Source organism: Papilio machaon, chromosome 20, assembly GCF_912999745.1.
Source record: "Papilio machaon chromosome 20, ilPapMach1.1, whole genome shotgun sequence".
Classification (NCBI taxonomy): domain Eukaryota; kingdom Metazoa; phylum Arthropoda; class Insecta; order Lepidoptera; family Papilionidae; genus Papilio; species Papilio machaon.
Genome location: NC_060005.1, coordinates 5,135,517 through 5,161,374, shown reverse-complemented (window position 1 = coordinate 5,161,374; position 25,858 = coordinate 5,135,517). Strand labels below are relative to the sequence as shown.

The following is a 25,858-nucleotide window of genomic DNA, read 5'->3' as shown; positions in this document are numbered from 1 at the left end:
AAATAAAAAAGTAAGTAAAATGCTAAAACCGGAAGTCTTTATCTTTTGTTCTAATGTTCTGATTGTAGAAACAATGTCCTTGGACTAGTAAATAAGCACTATAAAGACATTTAGACCAAACATTAAGTTAAGCTCCGACCTTTTAATTTACTGTAATACAAATTCCTTACGCGAAGATTGAAATACGTAATATAACGAATATACCAAAACTACAGTACCATAAAGCAAGACAAACAGGAAAATCATACATAGGGAATGGTTGGTCTATAAATAAAATTATCCGAGACACAATAACGTCATTAGCATTCCGAGTCGGAGCCGGGATATGCCGCGCTACGTGAACTTATAGCCAGCGACAACGACACGATTGCGATACGACTTTACTCTTTACAAATGATATACAAAATATAGTAAATTTGAGTTAGAATGATTTCAGTGTTAAGCACACATAAATGATTTAACATCAATAATTTCTAAAGTTAAGTTACGAATTATGATGAAAACAGTCTAATTTTAAGGTCCAATAATTATCAAAAAAATTAAAAAGTACTATTCATTTACAATTATTGGATGATGCGGCAACTGATTAATTTTTGAATTTCACTTAAATTTACTATAAATTTTAGGCCGCAACATTTATTTTTATTATAGTATAATAAATTAAATACTCAGAATAATCCACATTCAATCATTAAATTTACAATACAATTACTTTTTCTGAGAATAATATACCAATCATCACGCAGTGGTCACGTTACTTCTAAGAGGATCAACACTACGCGAACCGGGAATTACATAAATCGTGATTTGCCGGCAAAGCCAAGCCCGTCGCATCGGATTCGCCATCTTGATCGACGACTAGCCGGATATGAATACGCATGAACTTCTAATGGTACATCATATGTAATGCAATAATCATTTGTTATACTCCTAGATTACCAGTTCCTAACAAGAATATAACTAACTCTGTATTATAAATTAGCTGTCACCCGCGACTCCGTCCGTGCGGAATCAATAAAATATTAAATTAGTAGCCTATGTGTTCTACCAAGCTATGTTCTACATGTATACCAAATTCCAAGATCTATGCAGCAGTTCTGGAGATACCTTCTAACAAACATCCATCCATCCATTTAAACATTTGTTCATAACATTTACGCCCATAGCCAAGAGGGGTAAGTAAAGATTATAGTAATCATTGTGGCACAATACTTCAAAATTTTGAAATTAATCGACGTAACATTTTTTCGACCTTTATAGTACACAGTGTATAGTCAAGACTTAAAGTTTAAACCTAGCGTGTACGAACTTTCGATTACAATTCCGTTGGCGAGGCATAACAAAAGAAAAAAGACAATCAAAATATAACAGAGTGTAGGTACATAATATATGAATGGAGTCAATTTTGAAAAGTATCCATAATATGAATAAATAATTCAATCAAACATGTAAATTCAATTTCATCGAAACGTATTGTGACAATTATAGATTAATATCATAAATCAAATTATCTCCTTTCAAAATAACTTTATCATTCGCTTTTGAACTAAATGGCCTACGATAAATGTTTATTGAAATCGATCCGATATTTTAAGTGTTTAAATTATAAAGAACTTTATTTTACGACAGAAATTATATACAAATTAAATTTATAAAATTTAATAAACTTTTCGTGCGCACTATACTTTGATCAGACCGGAATATGAAAACATCATTATTTTTGGATCATTTTATTTCTTCAGCTAGAATATCATAACCTAAAAAAAAACAAGTATTTTAGTTAACAACCGCTAAAAGACAAAGAAAAACCATTCGACATTGTTTATAGAATTGGAGGAGGTCTGTCTTTGTTTCACTGGTGTAGACTATAGCGCGTTGTCGATAGTTGCCAATCAGTTGCCAATTAGTTGCCAGTTGCCGGTACTCGGTGTTGCCAGGCCGTCTGGCTATTGAAGCCTCACTTTATATAGCTTTAATTAGTTGCCAGCTGCAACGCTAATTACGACTCAGGTTAATTAGCAACTGAGATGTCTCATTCGTTTAGAGGTAAAGTAAATGTTTTTCAAGATATATTGTTGCATGAAGCTATTCTTTGTCATGGGAGTGAATAAGTATTATTTATATATTATTTTTTAATATCTTAGTAAACATCTTTATAAGAAAAATGTCTACGAGAACCAATTTCAGTTTTTTTTTTTCACAAACAAAGAAAAAAGCAACATATATTTGCATAAATATAAATGTAAAACATAACATTGTTTTAGAAGATATTAAACCACATTTATAGAGATTTTATCTCCTTTCTAGTTTTATATATTAGATGAAAACGGCAAAGGGAAATTGATAAAGTCAAAATTAACTAAATACATACGCATCAAAGCTCCTATATGTGAATTCGGTGAATCTCGTAGAAAGCGATCGTTCCAATAACGTCTAAGCATATTTGCTGAACGGATTCAAAGAACGATTCTTAGCGTATCAATATTTAAACTACGGAGCGGAAACGATGAATTGATGCAGATATATACAGAGTGAAAGAGACCCGATATATTTTGAAGGGCAAGCAATTTCTATTGTTAAGTTACAATCAAATTTATTACAATCTAAAACAAAAAGGTTCATTCACCCGAAAAAATTAAACAAAAGAAATCGTTTATTATTATTTTATCTGATTTATTTCTGAAGTAAATATTTTTAATTGTTAAAATTTTATTAAAAAAAAGTGTGACTTTTTAGCAAACTTAATGATAAGCAATAAGATCGCGGAAGATTATCGCTGAGTGGTCCAGTGATAAGCACCCAGAATACAATGCTGAGAGAGGACCCTATCCGGACCCTATCCGGTTAGTATTACAACAATCGTTATAAATATTTTTTTTTTCGTAACTTCGATGTTACACGATGTTATGTCTTTCAAATTACTTTGTGATATGTATTTTAATTGTGTTATAATGGTAAAAGAATTAAATGATATTTTACGCTAGAAAATCAAAACATTGGCCAAACACACGCTGAATTTTATAAGATAAACATTTTGTAACTTAAGTAAAAGAAAATAGAGTGAACAAAAACATTTCCAAACTGACAAAAACTCAATTTAATCCTTAAGTTAGTAAACTACAACTTAAAAACCGGAGCACAAACATCAACTATAATAATGTTAAGTGAGAAATTCACAGACTAAACCAATTTAGTTGAAACTACGTACACAAGATTAGAACATCGGGGGAAAAGAAAATAAATGAAGGAATGCGAAAGTCAGACTTGTTCTAGTGTTGTGTAGTGGCAATTTTTTTAAACTTCTAACGTCCAAATATTATTATATAATACAAATTATTAAAGTAAATTAACTAATCTGAGTCTAAATAAATGTCGTAGCGATGATTGAGACAAAAAAAAAATATAAATTTAATATTTCACGAAAAGTAAAAACACTTTTTTTTAATTTGAACACCTACAAAATTATTAAAAGCCATTTTCCTCGTATACACATAATTATTTCAAGTACTAAACATGTAGTTGAAAAATATCAAAGTCATTTGTGTTGAATATATTACTTCGAATTGACATGTCATTCAGGACTGAACAAAACCCGACAGTTAATAAACTGAATGAATGGACACCGTTCATCCATTTTCATTCTTTCAGAGTAAAAAAAACGCATCACGTCAAAACTAAATTGAGTTTCAATTCGATTGAACAGCACTGTAAACGAAAACAGTGGACGTACAAATTAAAAAGAAATAAAAAAAGAAACAAATAACAAACCAAATATATCGAAAGCGAACAGAGCTCATCACCTGTGACTGATTGAATGACGCAATTCGGTCGCGCGGTCGAATCATTCGTTCCATACTTGCGTCACAACTTTATCCATTCGTTGAGCATCCAATTACGTGATGCGATTGTATCCAATTGAAAATGCAATTAGCAGCGAAACATGCAAAATGAGCTCTCAATACAAATGCGTAATTAAACACAATGTAGACCGCGCGCCCTCGGCTGTCGAATACCTGCTGAAGCGAATTATATATTTTTTTTTATTTCCCGGAGAACATTTTACTGTCACACAAATTATATTGTAATTACGACTAGCAAACAAACAAAAGAAGCATGAAGTGAAATGCATCTATTACCGCCTTAACTACGGATCACATACTTTTTCATGTTTAGTAAAGGTGATCTCTTGATATTGTGAATCAACATAATTCCTTTACCACTAATCTATTCAATTAAAAATTTCTCTAAACCTATGTCAAGAATATCTTCATAAATATTCAGATAATAATATAAATATAGATCGCAAAGATGTAAGGTGTCGAAGTTGCTGCAGGCCTAACTTTAGTCCACTGCCCTTTCCCACCCTTTTCTTATTAGAAAAAGATGGGAAGGGGCAGTAAATTTGACGGAGGATGGGACGCATAGAAAGGGGAAATATTGTCTTTCTACCGGTCCCTTTCCTTGTCGATTAGGAAAGCAACGCATCTGCAATTGCGAACGTCTATGGACAGTGGTGGCTTCGCTATTTCGGCGAATCAGCGGGGTTAGGCAGTAAAAAACTAAAAACGAAACGATCGATCGTTTCGTCTAAGCGATAGCGTCTCTCGTTTTTCCGTGTAAGGCTAGGCAGTAACAGACGACAGTCGCTTTCGTGCAGACGAAGGTGAATCGTCAAAAAAAACAAATTATTGTCTATACTTGACGATCAACATTGTGTCATTTGAATTTGACGTATAAAGGTCAAATATTCTCGCGGTAAAAATACAAAAGTTTAGTGAAGTGTTTGTGTTTCAATTTACGTTTTGTAAAATGAATTCTTAAAACGCAAGCAATGAGCAAATCGCCATAATGGTGGAATTTATGGAAAGGTACGTCAATAACGTATTTAAAATGGTAAACACCCCGCAGGGAAGAGTGAGGCGCCAGGAACTTTGCCAACTATTAAAGATGTTGCTGGGTCAGGTAGGTAGTGATCCTGACAAGTCTATGGAGCAATGGATCAAGGTTGGTTCTAATGTAATAATGATTGTAAACATAAAACAAGACATTCATTCTGAAGCATGTTTGTTATGCTGGCAGACACATCCTTTTTTATTTTACTTATTCTTTGCAAGTGCCCTTGCTATTGAATCATGTATTTAATAACAATAGTTTTGTAGTTGCCATTTTCCTAGCTACGAATATCACATTTCATCACCCAAACTTTATATTTTAGGACTACCAGTAGAGGAACAGTCAAATGAGGAGCCTCCAGTTGAGGAACCATCTATCCAAATACAAATTTTGGAGCAGATCACTGACAGTAATTTATTACAATCCTGTTATTTCATTTAGAAAACAGATATGCAAATCTATTATTCAGTTGGTAATTGTATTAATAGAAAAATATTTAATTAGTACCTACCTCAATTTATTTGCCCATGTTTCTGTTTAATCATTTGGGTAAAATAAATTAACTAAAATCAATTGATACAATTTAATGTTTAGTTTTATCTTATTATATACAGTTTAAACATTAATATTTACTAACTTTATCATGATATTTCAGATGATGAACAAAATGATATATATGTTGCCTCCTCTTCAAGAGTATATGCTGTCCCATCATCAGGTCAAAGGAGAGGGAAATGGCATCCAGGACCCTCACTCACTGGCTTATTAATGTAATGCTTATGCTTTGAGATGCAGTCTCAAATGCAAAAACATGTAACATTTACATTGGTTTTGGTTGTAACTTGTGTAATTAATGTTTAAGTGAATATTGAAATAAAAAATAATTGTATATAAATAAATTTATTTTTAATTTGTAAAACATTCATCTTCATCATATTTCTTCTTAAAAATACACTTTTAGACATTATTGTGTGGGCTTCTTCAACCAAACTAAAAACTGCCAATAATTAGTCTATTCCTAACAGCCCGCCCCACAATCACATCCAGCCCGTTTTCAACAACAGTTGGTTGTGTAAGAGCAGTGGACAAAAGTACTTCTGCATCATCTGTAGGAGTTCCTCTTGAATCTATGAGCATGTTATGCAGTACCACACATGCAATAACAATTTCTGCTGCATAATCAGGGTGATAATAAAGGATACGCTGACCTAACAAATATCAAAATCTATATTTAACCAAATGCCCTTTCTATGCAGTTTCGGGCCTTGACATGCACTCTAGTGTAGTTCTCTCCTCTAGATCCTGGTTCTGCATTCAGAATAGGTGTCATAAGGTAGATCCTTTGAGGGTAACCACTGTCACCTAAAATGTTATAAGTAATATTAAAGTTACAAATAATATTTAACATAGAACATCACCTGTTAAATATTTTTCTACTAAAAATGCAATTACCCAACAACCAAACGGACTTGCCAGATAGTTGCAGAGCCTCCATATGGCTTTGCAGTCTTCTACTTGCCCAGATATGACTGTTGTGACTTGCACCACCAAACTTGGCATTAACATTAGTGATTCTGAGATCACTGTCACATACCTAAAATATTTAATTGAGATTAATCTTTAATTATCTTATAATTATTATAACAAACATAAAAAGGTTCATACCATTTGGACATTAAGAGAATGAAAGCCTTTTCTGTTATAAAAACAAGGTACATCTGCAGCTGGACGAACTATGGCCACATGGGTGCAATCAATGGCACCAATTACACCAGGAAAATTAAACTTAGTATAAAATCTGTAAAATAATATTTGTAAGTAGTAGTATGTGCTCAAGGTAATAAATATAAAATGACGGAAGTTATATATAGTAACCCCTACCCTTGCTTAATTTTAGTTCTTTGTGTGCTTGTTTGTGGGAATTGTATCCATTTATTTGAAATCTCATTCAGAGCTTTTGTCACCTCTCTGATACACCGACTTACACTTTTTTGATTCATATGTACCTCATTAGCAACACCTTTCTGATATGAACCCATGGCATAAAAGTTCAATGCTGTCAGCACCTAAAATATAATAATTGTGTCAGTATAAGACTCAAATTGACTAAAGTTAACATTAATCATATTAAATACATAATCACCTTTTAACACACATATATTAAAAATAACATATATCATAAGAAATCAATTTACCTTAAGTTCCAGTGAAGTTGTTTTCGAACCTTTTAAACTGGTATTGTGCCTGAGCTCGTCACACAACGAGTGGAACTCTTCCTTATTCAGCCTGTAATGAGCTCTAAACTGCCACTCCGGAATTTTTTGGAGTAACCGTTCGCGATTCTTTAATCTTTGTAGAAGCATACGCTGCCGAGACATCTTTTTAGCTTCGGCATCTGCAGCTTCTAACATCAAGGCGGTCCACATGCGAGACATATCTATAATATGCCAAATCATAAATTGTTTACTTTATTCAACTAACAAATCATTTATAACATAATACCAAATTGATTTCTCACCTTAGAAGTTTTATTTAATATTTAATAATAGTTTAAGATATTTAACTAAAGTTGATTCGGTTGACTTCGCGGCAAAACGAGACACCTTTGTCGATCGTCTCAAAAACGAACGATCGTGTCGCTTTTAAAACGATTGGAAATGTCATTTCGTGTTACTGCCTAAGAATTTCAAAGGAATTGGTCGAAAAACGATAGACGACGCTTCGTCTTTCGTCTTTCGTGCGTGTTACTGCCTATGGTTTTAACGCGTGACGTCAGACGTCAGTCTCTCCACCAATCACAATGGAACGACAGTCGCTTTCGTTTCGTTTTTGTTTTTTACTGCCTAACCCCGCAGATCGCCGCTTGCTCGTTTGCCACGATATAAAAAAGTTATATCCTATTAAATTGTAATGACCCGTCCGAGGTCAGATGCTACACCCAGAGTATATAGTCACTAAGGGTAGAATTAGTATAAGAAACCTACACTAAGCTAAAAGTATTTATTAAACAACTTTATTGTACTGTAATATCCATATTTTTAAAGTAATTGTGGCTATTTCGTATGCTAAGGCTATGAATAACAACCTTAGAAAAAAAGGGAATTAAAATGTAAAAGGATATATACAAATACTAACCTCCGCAAAAAAAAAAAACTAAGCGCTCATTCGCATGGGCGCGTTATAACTCAGCGTTGGCGGCTCTCAAGCGACGGCCACTTCAAAATCACTCTTCTTCCGTTCGACCAACGTCCAAAATGCAACACTTTACAAACGCTACCGTATGAACAGATACAAATAAATGCATTAGTTCTCTTTGAACGCTTTTTTAACGCGCGATAAAAAAGCGTCCGTGCGAATGAGAGGTAAAGGTAGGGTATTTTTCCTCCTAACCGAAAGCTAGCTGATGTAATCGAGTGAGTTCTTCCTAATTAATCTTCTCTTTGAAAACAACCTTGATAATTTCGAAAGTACTATCTAATATCTATAAATGACAGTAACCTTGCTACAATTTAATTTGACACGGTTTAACCTGAGCAACCTTCAGCTTAGTTCCGTAAGTTGAGTGACCTTTCATTTTAGTCACGTTTTCTTTAAAATACAGTCACTATCTGTGATCTAATATGTATCTCTAAAGTTAAAGATTTTTTTTTAAATGTATGAGATGTTTGTAAAAAGGGAAAGGTAACTTTCTTACTCAAACACAGCAAACACAGTTTCATACTTGGATCCTGGATCTAATCGCCTTGTACACTTACCTGGAAAAAAAAATTAGTTGTCAAAAAAACATGATTGAGGATATTATAGGAAATTCAACTCATTTTAAAGACACCTATGCTGTTATCTTCTAATAACAGCAATAGGCTGGTCTACCTACAGATGTAAAACTGTTTAACTGAGGTTAACCTTCTCACTAAACCCTTTAGCGAACTGTTCGAATAATAATATGCTTATATGGAGAGATACATGTCAACCCTTTTCTAGCCGCGGCCCCTTGAGTACCAAATACCGGTATCACCAACTGACAGTTCCTCAATTATTTACTCCGTAAACTACATGAGAACAAGAAAAGTTTTTCGACGCTAATTGAACTCGATTTGCGTAATCATATTATAAAAGTTAGCTTTGTATTCGAGATATATTAGTGCTAGTTGACATCTTTCAACCTAAACTGAAAACTGACAAGAAGGGTCACGATTTTCATGGATATGTAAATATGTTTGTCCGTTCCATTATGACCTGCTATCGCTAAATGACTGAACCGACTTTGACGAGTGTGGTGTCCTCAGATCGTATGTACATTAAAAATGTTCGCAAGATGGAATCTATAATATTTAAATTCTCTAAGGATCTCTAAAATGAAATACTATATCGTATGCGTTCAGTTTTGTGCGCTTCAAACTCCAATAGGGGAATTCAAGTCAAACAGCTCAGCATTAGAGCACAGCACATTGCCTCCGCGGTATTTACTTCGCGACACTTGTTTGTTATTGGGCTTTATATCCATTTACTACTCGATATTTATTAAGAACCAATCTTTACATATTGTACTAAAATTAAATAAATTGTTTCTAATCTTACTAATATTATAAATGCGAATGTTTAGATGGATGGATGTTTGTTTAAAGGTATCTCCGGAACGATTCAACGGATCCTGATGAAATTTAACACAGATATAGAAAATTAGTTTAATTAGTTTTTTTTAGTTCCACGCGGACGGAGTCGCAGGCGAAAATTACTCTACTAATAGTAACAAAAAAGATAAGTTTGACATTAAAACGACGAAATCGTGAAACAAACGAAAGATTCTACTTAATTAAAATAATGCAAAATAAGCTCTAGCTACCTCTAGTAAAGGTAGATTTATCGTTGGTTTCTGAGACCAAAATCCCTGAATAAAACATGTTGTATCTCTATTTTGTCAAAGGTAATGACAGGGATGACGATATGTTTTATACAGGGATTTTGGTTTCAGAAGCCAACGATTAGATACCGAAAACCGGGTACGTCGAACATAAGAACAGAGAGACGATTACAAGGAGATAGTAGTGAAAATCACTGATAAAAAGCATGTGTAACGTGCAATAATCTCTGACAATACGATGTGAACCGTGGCTAAGTCGGTACGGAGCATATCTGGGACGATTTGCTCGAAGCGACGCGACGGTTTAACGCTAACAAAGCTGCTTCCGATCGATTAAACCAGTTGAATACACACGAGGAACGGACCGCGTTTACTTATTCTCGGGCACACGACTTCCAATACATGTAACAGCTGGAACTGAAAACCGAAACTAATTTCTATTCAAGCTTACTAAATAGAACTCGAGTTATAAGGAATATAGAGAAGTGGAAAAGAAAATCTAGAAATGCTTACGGTAACACTGTTTAGAAAGCTTGTGACGTTTGTACCAACATAAGTCTTCCTTCTAACTTTTTCCATCAATCAAAATAAAAGCGAACAATGCGCAAATACTATTGTTAGCTTGTTATAGTAAAACCATAGTAAAATATACAAAACTAAGATTTACTAGTGCAAGAGTTAAAAAAGAAAGTTAAGTCAGAAGACAACTTTTTAAAGCAACAAAGCACCAAATAATCTTTTAATTAATTGATCAAAAACTACTTCAATGTTAGAGTTAAATATTTTACTTAATTTGTAAAGATTTATAAAAAATATTTTAAAAACATGTCACACAAGCTGACTATGTCAATTCTTAACAAGTATAATAACGTTTATCCTATAAACCACAAAAGAATAACAAGGTAAAGTATAAAAGCCACGTATCTTTGTAAATCATAACAACAAGATGCCTTTGAGAGGCGAGACGCTAGGATATCTTATTCAGCGTGGGGACGCACACGGTAGCGTGCACTAATGCACTGGTGGGAAGAGGGGGAGCAGCGGTAGGGAGAGGGGTGGAATACAGGAGAGGTCGGGAGATCGGGAGTGCTCTTTGACCGCCCACGTATACTGTTATGACGTGACTTGTGCAAGTACAAATGGGGCAATGGATGCGGCTCACTTTAACTCACGATACATCGGTGCTATCGTGAAAGAATAACGCGCCTTTGTGATGTTTACTACGTATGATGTATACTGTTCAAGTATTCTTAAATTTATATACATATGTACTGCAAATTGTTCTGGGAAAAGAATGCTTCTTTGTATTACTCTATATTAGTATCCAACGTTATGTAGTAAAGTCATAAAATTAAATTAAATTAAATGTACAAAGCAGAGCCGAACCGGTGTCATGTCAAAAGCGAACTTATTAATACTGTAATAAGTTACAATTTACATCACTAACATATTCGAAACAAAATACTACACTACTTTATAAACATAACAAGACACAATAACAATATTTTCCATTGTAACCATTTCATAAATGATGGAATATTTTAATTGGAAGCTACGTTACAAGTTATCAATAAAACCTCTCGTAGTTAAAAACGGGTAGAGGCACGAGCAATGCAATTAACACTCGCGTATCGCACTGTACGAGCCAATTACAGATGCGACATCTGCCGGTGAGTGACTACAATCCACTAATGAATTGACATCGACGCGCTTAGGCCGGCATTGTTAAGTCAGTGCTTTTGTCACCGAATGCATTCCCAGCCTCTGAATTCAGTGAACAACCCACCTGACCTATAAAGTTAAATATTCGTACCTCGCTTACGAAACAACAAAATTTACCCGTCAAATCAAAATTATTACAATAGCTACAACTTTTCAACATTTCTGTTATACAAAATTATGTTATTACTAGCGATCGGTAAATTGAAGCTTCATATTTGTTAAGATAAACATACTGAATACAAATTAATTAAGTAAATTAAAAAAAAAACTCATCGGATAAACCTTACATTTACATATCATACTCTATATTCCGTATTTTGCTTCCCCGATTATATTGACTGAAGAACCGAACATACAGTACAGTTTTAGTTCAGCAGCGTAATATCGAAAAGATAGAGTAATTGCAGTGCAGTACAAACACAGTTATATAAATGTAGTTATTATTATTTGAGCCGTAAGGTTCAATATTGTTTGTTACGTAGAAAAAATTAAGCCATGATAGTAGCAATTTCGTTTCGTACAACCGAATCGAAACAATCAATGTGCATAAATAAAATTAAAGTGTCTGTCTGTTGCAGAGCATTGAAACAGTACTGTGACTACTTTCAGTGCATAAAGCTGGAAATGTTATTTGGTTATCAATTTACTTATGGTACAATAAGTTCTATCACAAAAATGATTATAAAATCCTTTAATAAAAAGGAAAAATATTTTTATCACTTCGAACTTATTGTAGTAACGGTAGAGAAGCATAAGTAAATAGCATTGGATTATTTTTTACATATTATATAGCTATCGTCCGCGACTCTATTCCGCACGCCATTAAAAAAAAACTAATAGCTAACTTAATAAATAGCCTATATGTTTTTCCATACTATGTCCTACATCTGTGCCATATTTCATCAAAATCCGTGGTGCCGTTCCGGAGATACGTCCAAACAAACATTCATCCATCCATCCATCTAAACTTATAACATTAGTAAGATTGTTTCCTTTTTAGCAACTAAGACAAGTACTACTTACAATCATGTGATTTTTCTTATTACATTTATTGAACATTTATTCATACTTATGACTCAAATGCTAATGCTAATACATCTGTGTTATTGAATATAAACTGAAAGTGATGACACAACTTTCTTCATCTCTACTTTTTTTAATTCATCATCATAAATTACATCAGAAAAATATTGCCTTTATGACAAAAATCTATGTCATCTTTAAAACAATGATTTTTTAATGGCATTAAAATGTACATTAACTGTCTTTTTGATTATTATTAATAATCGACTACATTTAAAAAAGTATTAAAAAAAATCTTATGTACGATTTATTAATAGAATATAACAAAGTTAGTTTATATTTCCCCGGTGTATCGAGCTAACAAACTGGATTATAGGATTTGAAGAAGTTAGTTAAGCATCCAATATAAAAGTTATTTCTACAACATTTCTGATTGTATTTAATTAAAACCTTTCAGCATTTACTGAACAGTTTATTGATAAATCAATCTAAATAGTGAAATAAAAAACCTTGACTATAATTTGTAACCATAAAGATTATGATTTCCATTTTGGATGATAAATAAAGTATTTCTCCTTAAATGTTTTATATTTCTCTCAAATCTAGGCCTAAAAACATTGACACTTTTCATTTAAATTAAACATAAACAACAACATTGTTCTATAATATTAATTGTCTATACCTTGCAGACCATAAACCTTTATGCATATTTCGTTACAAAACAGATTAACGCCACAAGAGTATCAATGAAAGGTAGTTTTCAAAGCGCTTTGAACAGCACGCTGGATACACTCGAAAGACGTATCATATCACAATATCGCTAAGCTTTAATACAGGGTTGATGCCTAATATAATTTCAATGTTTTTTACAAGTAATAATTAATTCGGTTTTCCTCTATATTGATACAAAACAAAGCCTGCATAAGCCTTGAACTAGATCGAAATTACTTTTCATATTTAAAAAAAAGAACGTTGTTGTAAATGAACTTTAAAAATGCGCGGGAAAAACAAGTCCAAGGTAATCGGACATAATTTCGTACAGGAAAAGCAGTAGTTTAATTCCAAATTCAAACACTCCAACCACACAGTTATTTAACCGTTAAGGCCATTTTTTAATAATTGGCCACTCTCATAGTTCAGTTGTCAACCCTGAACACCGATGGCACTAATTGAAAACGTGATACCACGAAGCTGAATGAGTCGTTCGTCTGAGACACGAGATATTGATCCCGTAATATCCGAACTCCCCTTTGAAATAAAACGTTACTATCCGAGCGTTACGACTTCGACGTTAATGGAGACGTGACCGCTTCCCTTGCCTTAATATTTGACTTACACAAGGCGCACTCGAACACAGCCATTCTTACAATACACTTAAACGGAATTTCCTTTTTAATAACGCGGATATTGTAGCTTGAATGAGGACAATACCTACGAAAAACAAATACGCAGACATTTTTTTATACCGTGGTATAACATTCGTAGAACATGTCCAACATATTTTATGTCGTGTTGTGTGATCAGTGGCAAAAAGACGAAATAACAACAAAAACGGAATCATGAACTTTACGATTTATAAACGTAATAAAACGCGTATTAAGAGACTTTTCACAAATATTTGAAATCGGACATTAACCCTACTAATGTCGTAATAAACCTACCGACAGCGAGTTTGTCCTTAATACAGTCTTTTCACAGTTTATGTGTGCATTAGCGGAATGGCCTTTTGGCCCGTTGCCACCGCTTTACTTAGGGAACATTTTACTTTGGCGAGAGATTCATTAACATACGGTATACGGGCTAATTCCTCACATTTCTTTTCATTCACCACCTGACCTCAATGAGACCAGCTAAATGGAGCTGGTGGTAAATTATGAGGTAAAGTAAGTCGTGATTCAATTAAAACATCGATAAATCCAAAAAATGCTGTTTAGATAATGTTCTTTACCAGAACTTATATCAATTCTGCATTTCTGCATTAGACCTATTTATGTGAATACCTTCGTCTAACCTTCGAACTGACAAAAGACAGTCGATAATTCCAGTTGCAACTATGTTATTTTTGATTGACCACATCAACTAGAGCATCGGTGGCTCAGAGGTTAAGCACTTGACCTGTAACCTACAGGTGCTAGGTTCGAATCCTGCCATATACCAATATGCTTTTCGATTTACATATGTACATTTATCCGACGTTCTTACGGTGACGCAACCTGCACATGTTTGCGAAGAAATTCAAAGATATATATGAAGTCAACCAACCCGCACTGAGCCAGCGTAGTTGACTATAGCCTAGTCACTCCTAACTTCGCCCCTCAGTGGGGACGTATTGTGTGCTGATGATGATGTTATAAACAAAATTTAGATTCAAGAATAATTTTGCATTGAATTTCTAATTTCGCTTTTAAGTCGCTAAGTCATGAAAATAGAAACAGTACAGAAGCAAATTAAGCGCAATAACGTAATTTGTTTAATTATTCAATCTGTACACAATCAGAAAGTTACGGAATAATTCAAGCGGACCCCGAACATTAAAAGTTAAATTTATTTCAGTTCATTTTCTTAATGAGCGGGGCTTTTGCAGCTTTTATCGGCATCCGTCGGTCTATCGAATTCGCGTCTTGGAAAGTGCGGAAAGGAAAAAACCTTGGGACAAAAGGCCGGGGATGAACGTGGCTCATTCTCAGACTCATTAGCGACTTTTTGTCTGGCTCAAAAGGACGACCATTTAGATAACGAATCGACCCACCTGCACAGAAGACTGAATACCACTACCGGATTAAGGTTTTATCTAAAAAAATGAAGTATCTATCAAATTGATTGTAGTAAGTAATGTCTTTTGCACGTATGAATGTCCAATTAATTGTGACCTGCCATACCCCGAAACCAATGAACCAGTTTTGATAATCATTCAATTTGTATTTTTAACACTAAAGTCAGGGAGACTTAATTATAAAGTGACTGTTTGTTTTCTTATTTTTAGTCGGGGTTTTTGTTTTTTTAATTAACAAATAATTTGTTACAAACAAAACTTAATATCACAATTTACTTAAACGTTAATTGGAGTGCTTCAGCTCGGGACCTGCAAACCTCTCGAGCACAGAAAATTTGGCAAGCACAGGGTGTAACAAAAAGACAGTACCGATTGCGCATGATGGACGAGCGCTGAACAACCGAAATGTTCCACTAACGATCACGCGCTCACATATTTCATATTCCGTTGTGTTTTATAGTCGCGTTAGATAACGCTTTTCCGACATTTGACACGTAGCGACATTGTCGTCTTTTTGTCGTGCCAAAGGTGACAAACGACCAACAAACTCTTCTAACGGGTACTTCGCAGCTCTTTGAAACTATAAATAGATTTACCACAATTTGTACTCTCTCTGTTGTAGTTTTAGATGTGCCGAAAAAGAGTAAGGCTATGTATTTAGCACGTACTACAAAGTTTTCAATTATTGCCATTTTTAATACCATATTTATTCATTTCTTCTTTAAAGAATCATCAAAGCACAGTACATACTAGCAATACTTCTATCAAATTAGTTAAATAGTAGTTTTGTTACACAAGAAGCCCACACATTTCAGTAACGACTTGAACAGTATTCAAAGCGTTCCTGCAGATCAATGAAGTTCACTTGAATGGAAAACTGCAAATAGTGCAGCTGAAATTGCCAGAAGCATTTCTTTCTTATACAAAGAGCTACATATATTACGCTACATGTAGGTACAGTATTAAAACATTCATACATGCCGTAAAATTTTGACAGGAGAGTTCTTGTTTGTTAAATAAAATAACAAATGAAGTCTAAAGTTATCAAAAAAAAAAAAGAAGCAATTTATTTATCACCAGTACTAAAGAACGGGCAAATTGACGAGAGTTGGGGAAAGACCGCAGAGCGCTGAACCCGCTCTGAATATTTTTCTCCCCGACATAAACTCCTTAATGAGGTTGGCGGAATAATTGTTGCAACACTAGGAAGGTACCTACGGACTACGTCGGATTAATTAAAACAGGCGCAGGGCCGCGGTCAGGGAAATGTTACGTAAATAATGAAAACAAGACCTGAAAGCGAAATGTGTTCAAACGTAAAAGGGAAACGTCCAAACTTTCATAACTTTTCCGAGAAACCTTTTTTTTTGTTTCGCTCGGCATTATTTCATTCGAAAAGTCCGAGTCTTGTGCCTGCTTTTAAAATATGTATGGAGTTATTACCCCCCTACCCTTCGCGCGAGGTATGGGCTTGTGAATAATACAATGCTAGAGTTACTTATTCAACTTTTAACTTGAATGTTGGTACACTTGTAGTTGTTTTCCGAAGTTTTACAACTTGAGAACATAGAGGAATTGAAACTGGAATTTCTCTTTCTGGTCATGCATAACATGTATTATTTGGAATAGAAAATATGAAAATGAAATATTTTTTTATAAAAGATTGTACATAAATGATATCTCCTTTAAGCGTTCTCTAAGAGTAGACTTCAAAATAAACCGACAAAAAGAGAACATTCCTCAAACAGCATTAGCGCGGTTGTCGCTACGACTTTGGCAATGGCACCAGTGGCTCGGAGGCGCAAAGGGAGGATCTATCAAGTTATTCGAGCATTACTGTAACGAGCGTAGGGCGGTCCTCCTATCCAGTGCCAAATAGGCGCTTTATACAGGGAAAAATGTGGGGTCTTAAAGCTTCACTTACTTGGCCATACACGATTGGGGTTAAACCCTAACTCATCATTCTACCGTCGAATAAGTTTTGCTCCGTTTATTATCGTTCTTTAAATTCAAAATGTTCAGTTTTTTCTTAAAGAGCTTAAATTAATATATTCTTACTAATAGCTTACACACTACCAAACCTATTTAAAGGAGATTGTTACAAGACCTTAAAAATAGCACGAGAAATTTACAATTTCGTTGAGTTCAACTACAGTTCTAAGCTGTGATTTGGGGGTGTACCTCGGGCAACCTCCTCGTGGTACACCCTGGACTCCAGCCGGCAGTCGTTACGGTATTGCCGGAGTACCCGCTGGCTCTCCCGACAAAAAAAAAGCTGTGACGAACTAGCAAATTATATTCCATCGGTATCAATGCTATATTTTGATGTATTTAACAGCCAAGTAGAAACCCATTACCAACACGATTTCTTAAACCAAAGTCCATAAGTACCGCCTTAATCCCTAAGGAGAATCGATAGAGTTAATTTATATAGCTTCCTGTCAATAAGACCGGTTAATGTCCCGCCTCAGGCGCTTTGCTGACGTACTGAGGGCGTCGCCAACGCTGAGCGGATTTCTTATACCACTTAAGCTGTAAGAAAACGGTCGCTAAATCTATTAGACTTACTCTAAGTCAAGTAATTATTAACTGTACACTTATTAGCGATTTCAAATCTATCTAAAACAGCTTAAATGAAATTCGACTAAACTTAATTATGGTCTAACTCTCAAAGATTGTATCAAGATAGTTTTAAGATATTATTCCCCTACCAATATTGCCTTACATATTCGGAACATATGTTTAAGTGAGATTTAAAAAAAAGTAGAAGGTTCTCAATCCGTATGTATATTTTTATCCTTTTAAAGAACTAAAGCAACATAACATACTCTCCATAGGTTTAGGTAAAAAAAGGGTAAACGGATAAAAACATGTAGTTCAAAGTCCGAGCCGACAACCGCATTAATTCTCAGTACGTAATAAGAAGCTTACTAACAAAGTCCTTGGTACAAAGCCTTTCAAGTATTATACAAACAAATCCAATGAAACATGGTACTACAATAATGGATTTCATACTCTAATTTGCTACTTCTAATGTTATCATTATACTTCAAGCCATACAATTTAAAAATTATGAACGAATACCACTATACACTATCATGTCTATGTTCTAGATGTTCGTGGTGTTGCACCATTCGGGACTATTCGTGCAGTAGGTAATGCTGCTGCAGGTTCTACCAGTGTCAACTTATTTGCGACACTAAAACACAAATCTAAAAAAGGTTTTTCGACACATGATCAAGTATCAACAGTAGTAGATCCCTCAACAACATTATTTCTTGGGTGCACGAATGGGCCGGGTCAACCGGTGAAATACCACGACCACACAGAAGATAGACGTGAAGTGAGAGCAACTCCGCGTTTCGTCCTTTTTCCCTTCCCACCCTTTTCTTATTAGGAAAGGATGGGAATGGAAAGTGGATTTGGCGGAAGAACATTTCTGTGCGTCCTCTTCTCCGTTGATTAAAGGTAGGCAACGTATCTGCATTTGCGGATGTCGCCTCTCTATTTGGGCGAATTCAGGTGGCCGTTTCCTCGTTTGCCATATTTGATATAAAAAAATATCAACTAAAAGTTACAGTTAAACACGTACGAATAAAAGTACACAATCTTAATGTATGTATATAAATCATCCGATTTAGAACAACGTAATATCATAGGCGGTCAATAATTTATCGCATTTGGCACAACAATAACGACGCAATTCCTCACAATTTATACGCCAATAAAGTCCGAGACGAGTAGATAGGGACCGAATCGGGACAAACAAGTTGTGACCAATACTAACGCCATTTTGTATTGCGTAAGCATCGAACAACGGCGTAATGAAAGTGTAAGGACCTCTCGAGTAAGATAATCATAAAGTCATATTCACACCAAAGCAGCTGTTAAGTCTCAAAGCTTAATGTAGACATTAAATTACCACACAATTTTTATTCAGTGTTCATAATGATGCTGGCGTATCATCGGTTGAATGGGAGGGCAAAAATGTCATAGTATGGTAGGAGATAAAGACCTACCTATAATATACTACAAATTACTAACTAACTAACTAACGCATAACTGTTCGGAATTCGGAAAGAATTACTGACAATCGTATTAATACATATCGTCATCCCTTACAATCTCTTTGACAAAATAGGGACTTATTATTTACGATACATAAAAGCAAATACATAAACCTAAATAAATAGCGATAATATAAATGTGACATTATCGTGAGATGTCATGCCGTTATTTCTCGGAATAATTAATCATTGTAATTAGTTGTGAGTTGCGAGTTAACTGGAGCTGTAGGCCGAGGCAAGGCCGCTCAAATATGTCGCGTTGGCGGTTACACTGCGTTGTAATATTTTAGCCGCAACATAGGAAGAATAGATACTATTTTAATGGGAAAATAATCAAAACTATTACCAGCGATTTATAAGCTTCAGTTTCCAAACCATTCTGGAAAATTTAATCCGTGTAGAAATAAAACAGTAAACTGCATGTAGATTCATAACACACTCGATAATGTGTCAAACTTTCATAAAAATGTAAGAAAAGTTGGACAATTTTCCAGCGGAAATAGCGTTGGCTAAAAATACTCACACCGTCTCAACTCCACGGAGCAGATTTATTCTTCTCGAGTCGTCGGAGACGTTCGGAGGCTTCATGCCGATCACGTTTCGGACTTGGCGCGTTACGATAAGACATTTACACACCACGGCGACTGTACAGAACCGCTACGATAAATAATTTATCATAAAATAACAAACATTTCGTCTCGATTTAATAATTCCAGTATTAATTACCTGACACAACTGCTCAAAACTGTGAACAAAATAACTCGTGGCAAAGTCGTAACTTTATCGTATCGTACACGTGACGTATGAAAAGTCGCGATTCTCTCGCGTTCATTCGTTCGAATAATCCGACTCCAACGGACTAATTACATTGTCTTGTACTCATGCATAAATAATTTAATTGAATTTAAAAATGTTCCTACAAGAATCACTTTCAAATGATTGCTATATTTTTTACAAGCTTTTAATTAGTTTTTCCAATTATCGTCTTAATAAAAATGTCATTTTCTAATAAAAAAAAATTGACACGTAATTTTACAAACTGTACAAAATTTGTTAGCAAATTTTTTCCTTAAGTTTACCTATACATTTAAACGTTTATTTCTTTTTACGAAACGAACTGTAACGAATAGATAACAATAAGATTATCCAACTATTACTAGTCGCTTCGTTCAAGTAGATAACTGTACATTCGCATCATTGAACATCAGCAAACACAGAGAGAATGAGGCATAAGAGAACGGCTGACCTCTTTGCTGTGGAGAGGGTAGTAATGAAAAACAATACGGTGTCGGACTCCCAGCGTTATCAAATGACGCATACGTAGGGGTCGAAGAACCAGAACTTACGTCTTCACACAATACAATTGGACATCTCAACATGCTTGTGTGTACTTTAATATATTTTATTACGTGCATTAGAAAAAATAAACTCTTGTGTGTGAGTGGTTTTTTTTTTGTTTTCCTAATTACGTTCTTTCTCGCTCTATTAAAAAACTGTCAGACAAGTACACTCATTAAAAAAATGGAAAGTGATCGAACTAGATTTTATGGCCACTACTTATAGATCTTTTTCATATTCCCAAAAAACAAACATATTTAAATTTGATACGTTTTAAAGATTCATTGAAATATAAAAATTAAAAATTTTACAGCATAAAATAGTTATATATAAAAAGAGATTCTTGAAAGAAATTCTAATTAAAGGAAAGAAATACTTCCACTGCTATCTAATTAGCAAGTTTAAAACGCTATAAGTCATAACGGCCAGGTTTCTCATCCCCACTCTAGAAATTTCGGCAGTACCGCCCTCCATCAATCAAGTTTACTCTCACATTAACGTAATGACCGTCGTCCCGAGCGGATGTCGCCTTATTTTTCCTTTTTTACTCTCTGCTAACGTTTCCCCGAGGCAATTTGGTGCAAGATATTTCGCCTACTTTCCGCGCTGATGGAAATCTATGAAGTTATAACTTGGTATCTACATTATTTTTTAGTGAACACATTCCGAGGCAAAGTTATCGATCATTAAAAAACCTTATTACAATATCCTTATAAGACTACGTTCTGTATAAGTAATGTGCAAATAGATCGAGTTGGTTTACTTTACGTTAAAGTATGTCTTGAATAATATAATATTAAACGGAGCGATATCATAGTAGATGTACTCGACTATCAACTGGCTTAGAAATGCAGCAAATAATAAAGCAATTAACCTCCTTTTGATCAGGGGATTATGAATACTCAGTGTTCACTTATACAGAGTTGATTGAGTTAAAGATCTGTATGGAAACGTTTATCTCGCATAAGAAATACACGATAAACGTATTCGTTTTAAAATAAATACAAAACTACTAAAGTTAAACTTCTAACTGCTTAATTTGTTACATATTTTTCTGCTAAATCTCAAGAAAACAGCAAGCGAATAGTTAAATCCAGGTTATAAATTCTATCGTGATAAGACATTGGGACCGTCTCCTGCACACAATTTAAAATTCCAAACGTTTACAAAACTTCTGCTTGGCAAAAAGAAAACTCAGAGAACGTCTTATTAGACTGCATTTAAAAACAAAAGCTTACGCTAAAGACTATATTTGCTTTATTGATACCTCACTTACTGAACACAGATAAGTAGCAACCAAACGAGTTCCCTAGTACAGATTTCTACTCAAAATTTACAATACCAAACTGTACAAATAGTTGTTGTTGACAGAAACAGTCATAAATACATCACTTCGTTTCAAATCTTTAGCAACATTGCTTTTTAAATTATCCAAATACATTAGCTTTTAACTGTCATCTATTTAATCAAATCAAATATATCCGCAAACACGCCATCAGAGTGGTGTGACAAACAAACCAAATCGGAACTAAAATCAGATGGGTACGGATAGTGGTGGATCGTTGCAACGGCCGTAGATTAGTCACGCACGCAAACACGCGGGCATTAATTACGTATTATTCGTAGTAACGAATGTATTTGTTCGCGGTAATCACGCTGGGATCATGAATCAAAACCAACGGGAACGGGATAACGCTTCACTGGCTAAGCCAAATATTATTAGAGGAAATGGGAACGCGTCTCATTTGCATGAACGTGTGTCATTCGTTTCAAATTAATGATGAATGGCTTTATAAAGGATTTAAATTACAAACCCAAAGTAAATTAATAAATGGCTTACCTGTAACAAAAAGATAATCATGCATTAATTATACTTATACATCATACTAATATTATAAATGCGAATGATAAGATGGATGGATGTTAGTTTGAAGGTCCCTCCGAAACGGTTCAATGGATCTTGACGAAATTTGGCACAGATATAGAACATAACAACAAAAACACATAGGCTATTTATTACGTTTTTTTTTAATTCCGCGTGGGTCGCGGGCGACAACTAGTGACATAATATATTTCAGCTCGCTTGTCGCTGTTGCCTCTACAAGATTTAACCGTGCTACATTCCACTCACGTGTTTTACGTATTCCGACCTTACTTTTACTTGTCAGACGCCGCCGCGAGACGTGGCTTTGCGTAATTGAGTTTAATGTATATTATTAAACGATTTGTTTTCTTTACAAGTTTTTTAACTAACCATGCTAACTAAATGTCACATTAAGAGTCTCATCTCATTAAACAGACTCATAAAAAATGAAAAAAACATACAAACGAATTGAGAACCTTCCCCTTTTTTAAATCGACCATTGATATACGGCGATAATTCTTTAAGAAGAAAATCACTTGAGGCCAAACTAAGGAGCAAAGATTTTTTTTTGTAAAATTCGTAAAATGTTTAACATCTGATCTAATTAACAATTGATAAAATCAAACATAAAAGGTCCTTTTAATAGAATTTCATGTAGGTATTTTATGCATATAAAAATTACAACATTAAATACCGTGACAATATCGTAACAAAACTGAGAACAAAAAAAATATCGATCGACATTTCATCTGAACTATAAAATAACCTTAAAATAAACGCATGACCTACGACAAATATCGAAGCGTTAAAATGTCGCCCACAAACCGAAATTACGGCGGACATTTTGATTTTTTCCGATTAAAATTAAACCAAAAACAAACCGATGTACGGATAAATATAAATTACACATATGATTGGATGTAAAATCAGAAAACAAACTGACTAATAATAAATATTATATTAAAAAGGGAAAACATTTGATAGTTTGTTTTTATTATAAATACTAACGATTTCTTTTCACAGTTTTTATAAAACACACATTAAAAACCGTCAATTTAAAGTAAACTTTATTTATCGAACCAGAACATTTAGCCTACTTTTGTTACAAGGTGATCGAGTTAACACACTTTACTGTTTAATCGAGTTTCTTGAGTAGGGGAATGTGAAAACTTTAATAGCATTCATTTTAATATACTCGAAGAAGAAAATTCAAAAACTTTTTAAACAAAAAAAAATATTTCTCCATTATTTTATCAGATTAACAAAACATAGAAATTCCAAAATATAGACTTCAATTTTTTTTTAATTGAATGCAATATTTTTACAAGAAAATGTTACCAATTCTAAGAGAACTCAGGTAACTTGAAGGTGACACTTCTTAGTGGAGGATTCCGCCAAGTTACTAACCAGAAACAACTTATAATCGAAATGGCCAAATATACATGCAAACAAGCGAAGTGATCTTTCATCTCGTATGGTCACAACAAGAACACGTCCATTTGTTGATACGTCACTGTTGGCATCCAGTGACGTTGCACAAGCGAGTTGGCAACACGCCTGGAACGCATGGCAACACTATAAGAACGGCAACTTGTGACAACGTCTGACAACACTGTCAAGAATGGCACGTATGGCAATCAGCAGGTTATGTAAAACACAATCTGGCCCAGTTCTTAAATGGCGATCGAATGTGTTAGTAGTTAAAAAAGTAAATTCTTAATAAGGTAGCGCATTTGATTTTTAGATTATTGCTACGAATTAGGTTTATGCTAAAGAAGTTTCTAGACTAAGTTAGGTGTATGTAATAAAGTTACATTGAAACAGATATATCAGACACTTTTAACGTAGAAAATACCTGGATCAACAACATGAAAGTTCAGATTTCTAGTCCTGAACTGAAGTAAATATAAATAACCAAAACCATGACTTCAATTCCACCACCAGAGTTTAAATCAAAGCATCAGAATTCGGCTAGGCATTGTCGGGCGCATCCAGACCGGCTGATTTAGTACAAGGGCGCAGCTTCCCGCGCATTGTCCACGCTAACTCTGATGGATTTATTTATTGCGGACCACGCTACACCGACCGACGACCGTTACCAACGAACAATAAACTTTTTCAATAAAAAACATATCCCTGTAACAATCTGACACGTAAAATATTGCCCGCGGCGCATTGATTAAATTGCGCGCCCACCGTAATGGATTACAAATTTTTGATTGTCAATCGTCTCTATAAAATTTCTATCAAAAGCTTTATATGTAGTCTATACGTAAAGAAGGGTAGGCAAGTATTAGATTTCCCATTCTGCAATACCTTAATCTACAATGTATAAGTACCTTAATTTAAAATAGATAATATATTTAATACTAATAATATTTTTTATTAACAAAAACACTATTCGTGTGTTGGTCAAACTGTTCATCTTGACCTAAAAAAAGCTAACAAGTAACATAAAATTTTGGCTGTATCCATATAAGACATTTGTTAAGAACTTTCATTTGTGTGATGTCATTACAGCGCTGCGTTTAGATTTCAACTTTCCCTCCAAATAAATCCATAGAGTTTGTACACTAGATGTCATGAGTTTCCGCTTGTTTGTGGATTTGTTTGTTAAATTTTCGGTAGCGTAATCATAACTTAGTTAGTAGTTGGTAGTGGGACTGGCGTTAGTAAATTGCTAGTTTGTAGTTAGTTTGTCTGATTTGTTTGTTTGGAATGGAAGCGTTGGTTGTACCTATTTCTTATGTATATGTAATTAAACACATCAGAGAAAACCGAGTTATAACATATTAGGGTTTAGTATTCATTTACATTATACAGATTTTATTTAAAACAAATACTTCTATTGCTAATAATGTAAAGTTTAATAACTATATTCGAAGAAAAAAAAACCTAACATCAGTCCATATTTAATCTTTTTCGAATTAATTTTCAAACGTCAAAATAATACAATGAAAAAATAATATCGGGCAATATAATATATTCCATTCGGTGTCGAGACCATTGATCCGTGGGGTCCTAGCACTAGAAGGCTTTTTAAGGAAACAGCAAAAAGGTTAGTCGACATCACAGGAGACCGAAGAGCTGGCAGCTAGCTACCTCGGACAAAGAATTAGTCTAGCCATTCAAAGGGGGAACGCTGCCAGTATCTTCGGAACCTTGCCCAAAGGGACATATTTTAGTGTTTATATTATATTTTTAAAGGTTTTTATCAATAACTATTTGACCCAATATAAATATTTTATACATATTCAAAAATATACTCCAATTTTCGTTTCGATCCTACCAGTATCGTTGTTTATGCATCACGTACT

General features: G+C 34.3%; 2 protein-coding genes across 5 annotated transcripts in view; both read right to left on the bottom strand.

The window, feature by feature from the left end:
- The window catches only part of LOC106709159 (furin-like protease 2), a 193,127-nt gene that overhangs the window by 88,095 nt on the left and 79,174 nt on the right, over positions 1-25,858 (bottom strand). The gene's annotated exons all lie outside the window — the stretch shown is intronic.
- Positions 5,818-7,624, bottom strand: LOC123722136 (putative nuclease HARBI1). Of its 4 annotated transcripts, XM_045682870.1 has the most exons (6): positions 7,412-7,624; positions 7,089-7,330; positions 6,775-6,959; positions 6,559-6,691; positions 6,346-6,487; positions 5,818-6,255 (listed from the first exon to the last, which is right to left on the bottom strand). In XM_045682870.1, the coding sequence occupies exons 2-6, from the start codon at positions 7,326-7,328 to the stop codon at positions 6,125-6,127; spliced, it is 831 nt and encodes a 276-aa protein (XP_045538826.1). In that variant the 5' UTR covers positions 7,329-7,330; positions 7,412-7,624; the 3' UTR covers positions 5,818-6,124. The 4 variants fall into 4 exon arrangements, with proteins under 4 accessions (XP_045538826.1, XP_045538825.1, XP_045538827.1 ...); XM_045682869.1 differs by lacking the exon at positions 7,412-7,624 and having other exon boundaries at positions 7,089-7,405; XM_045682871.1 differs by lacking the exon at positions 7,412-7,624 and having other exon boundaries at positions 6,367-6,487; positions 7,089-7,405.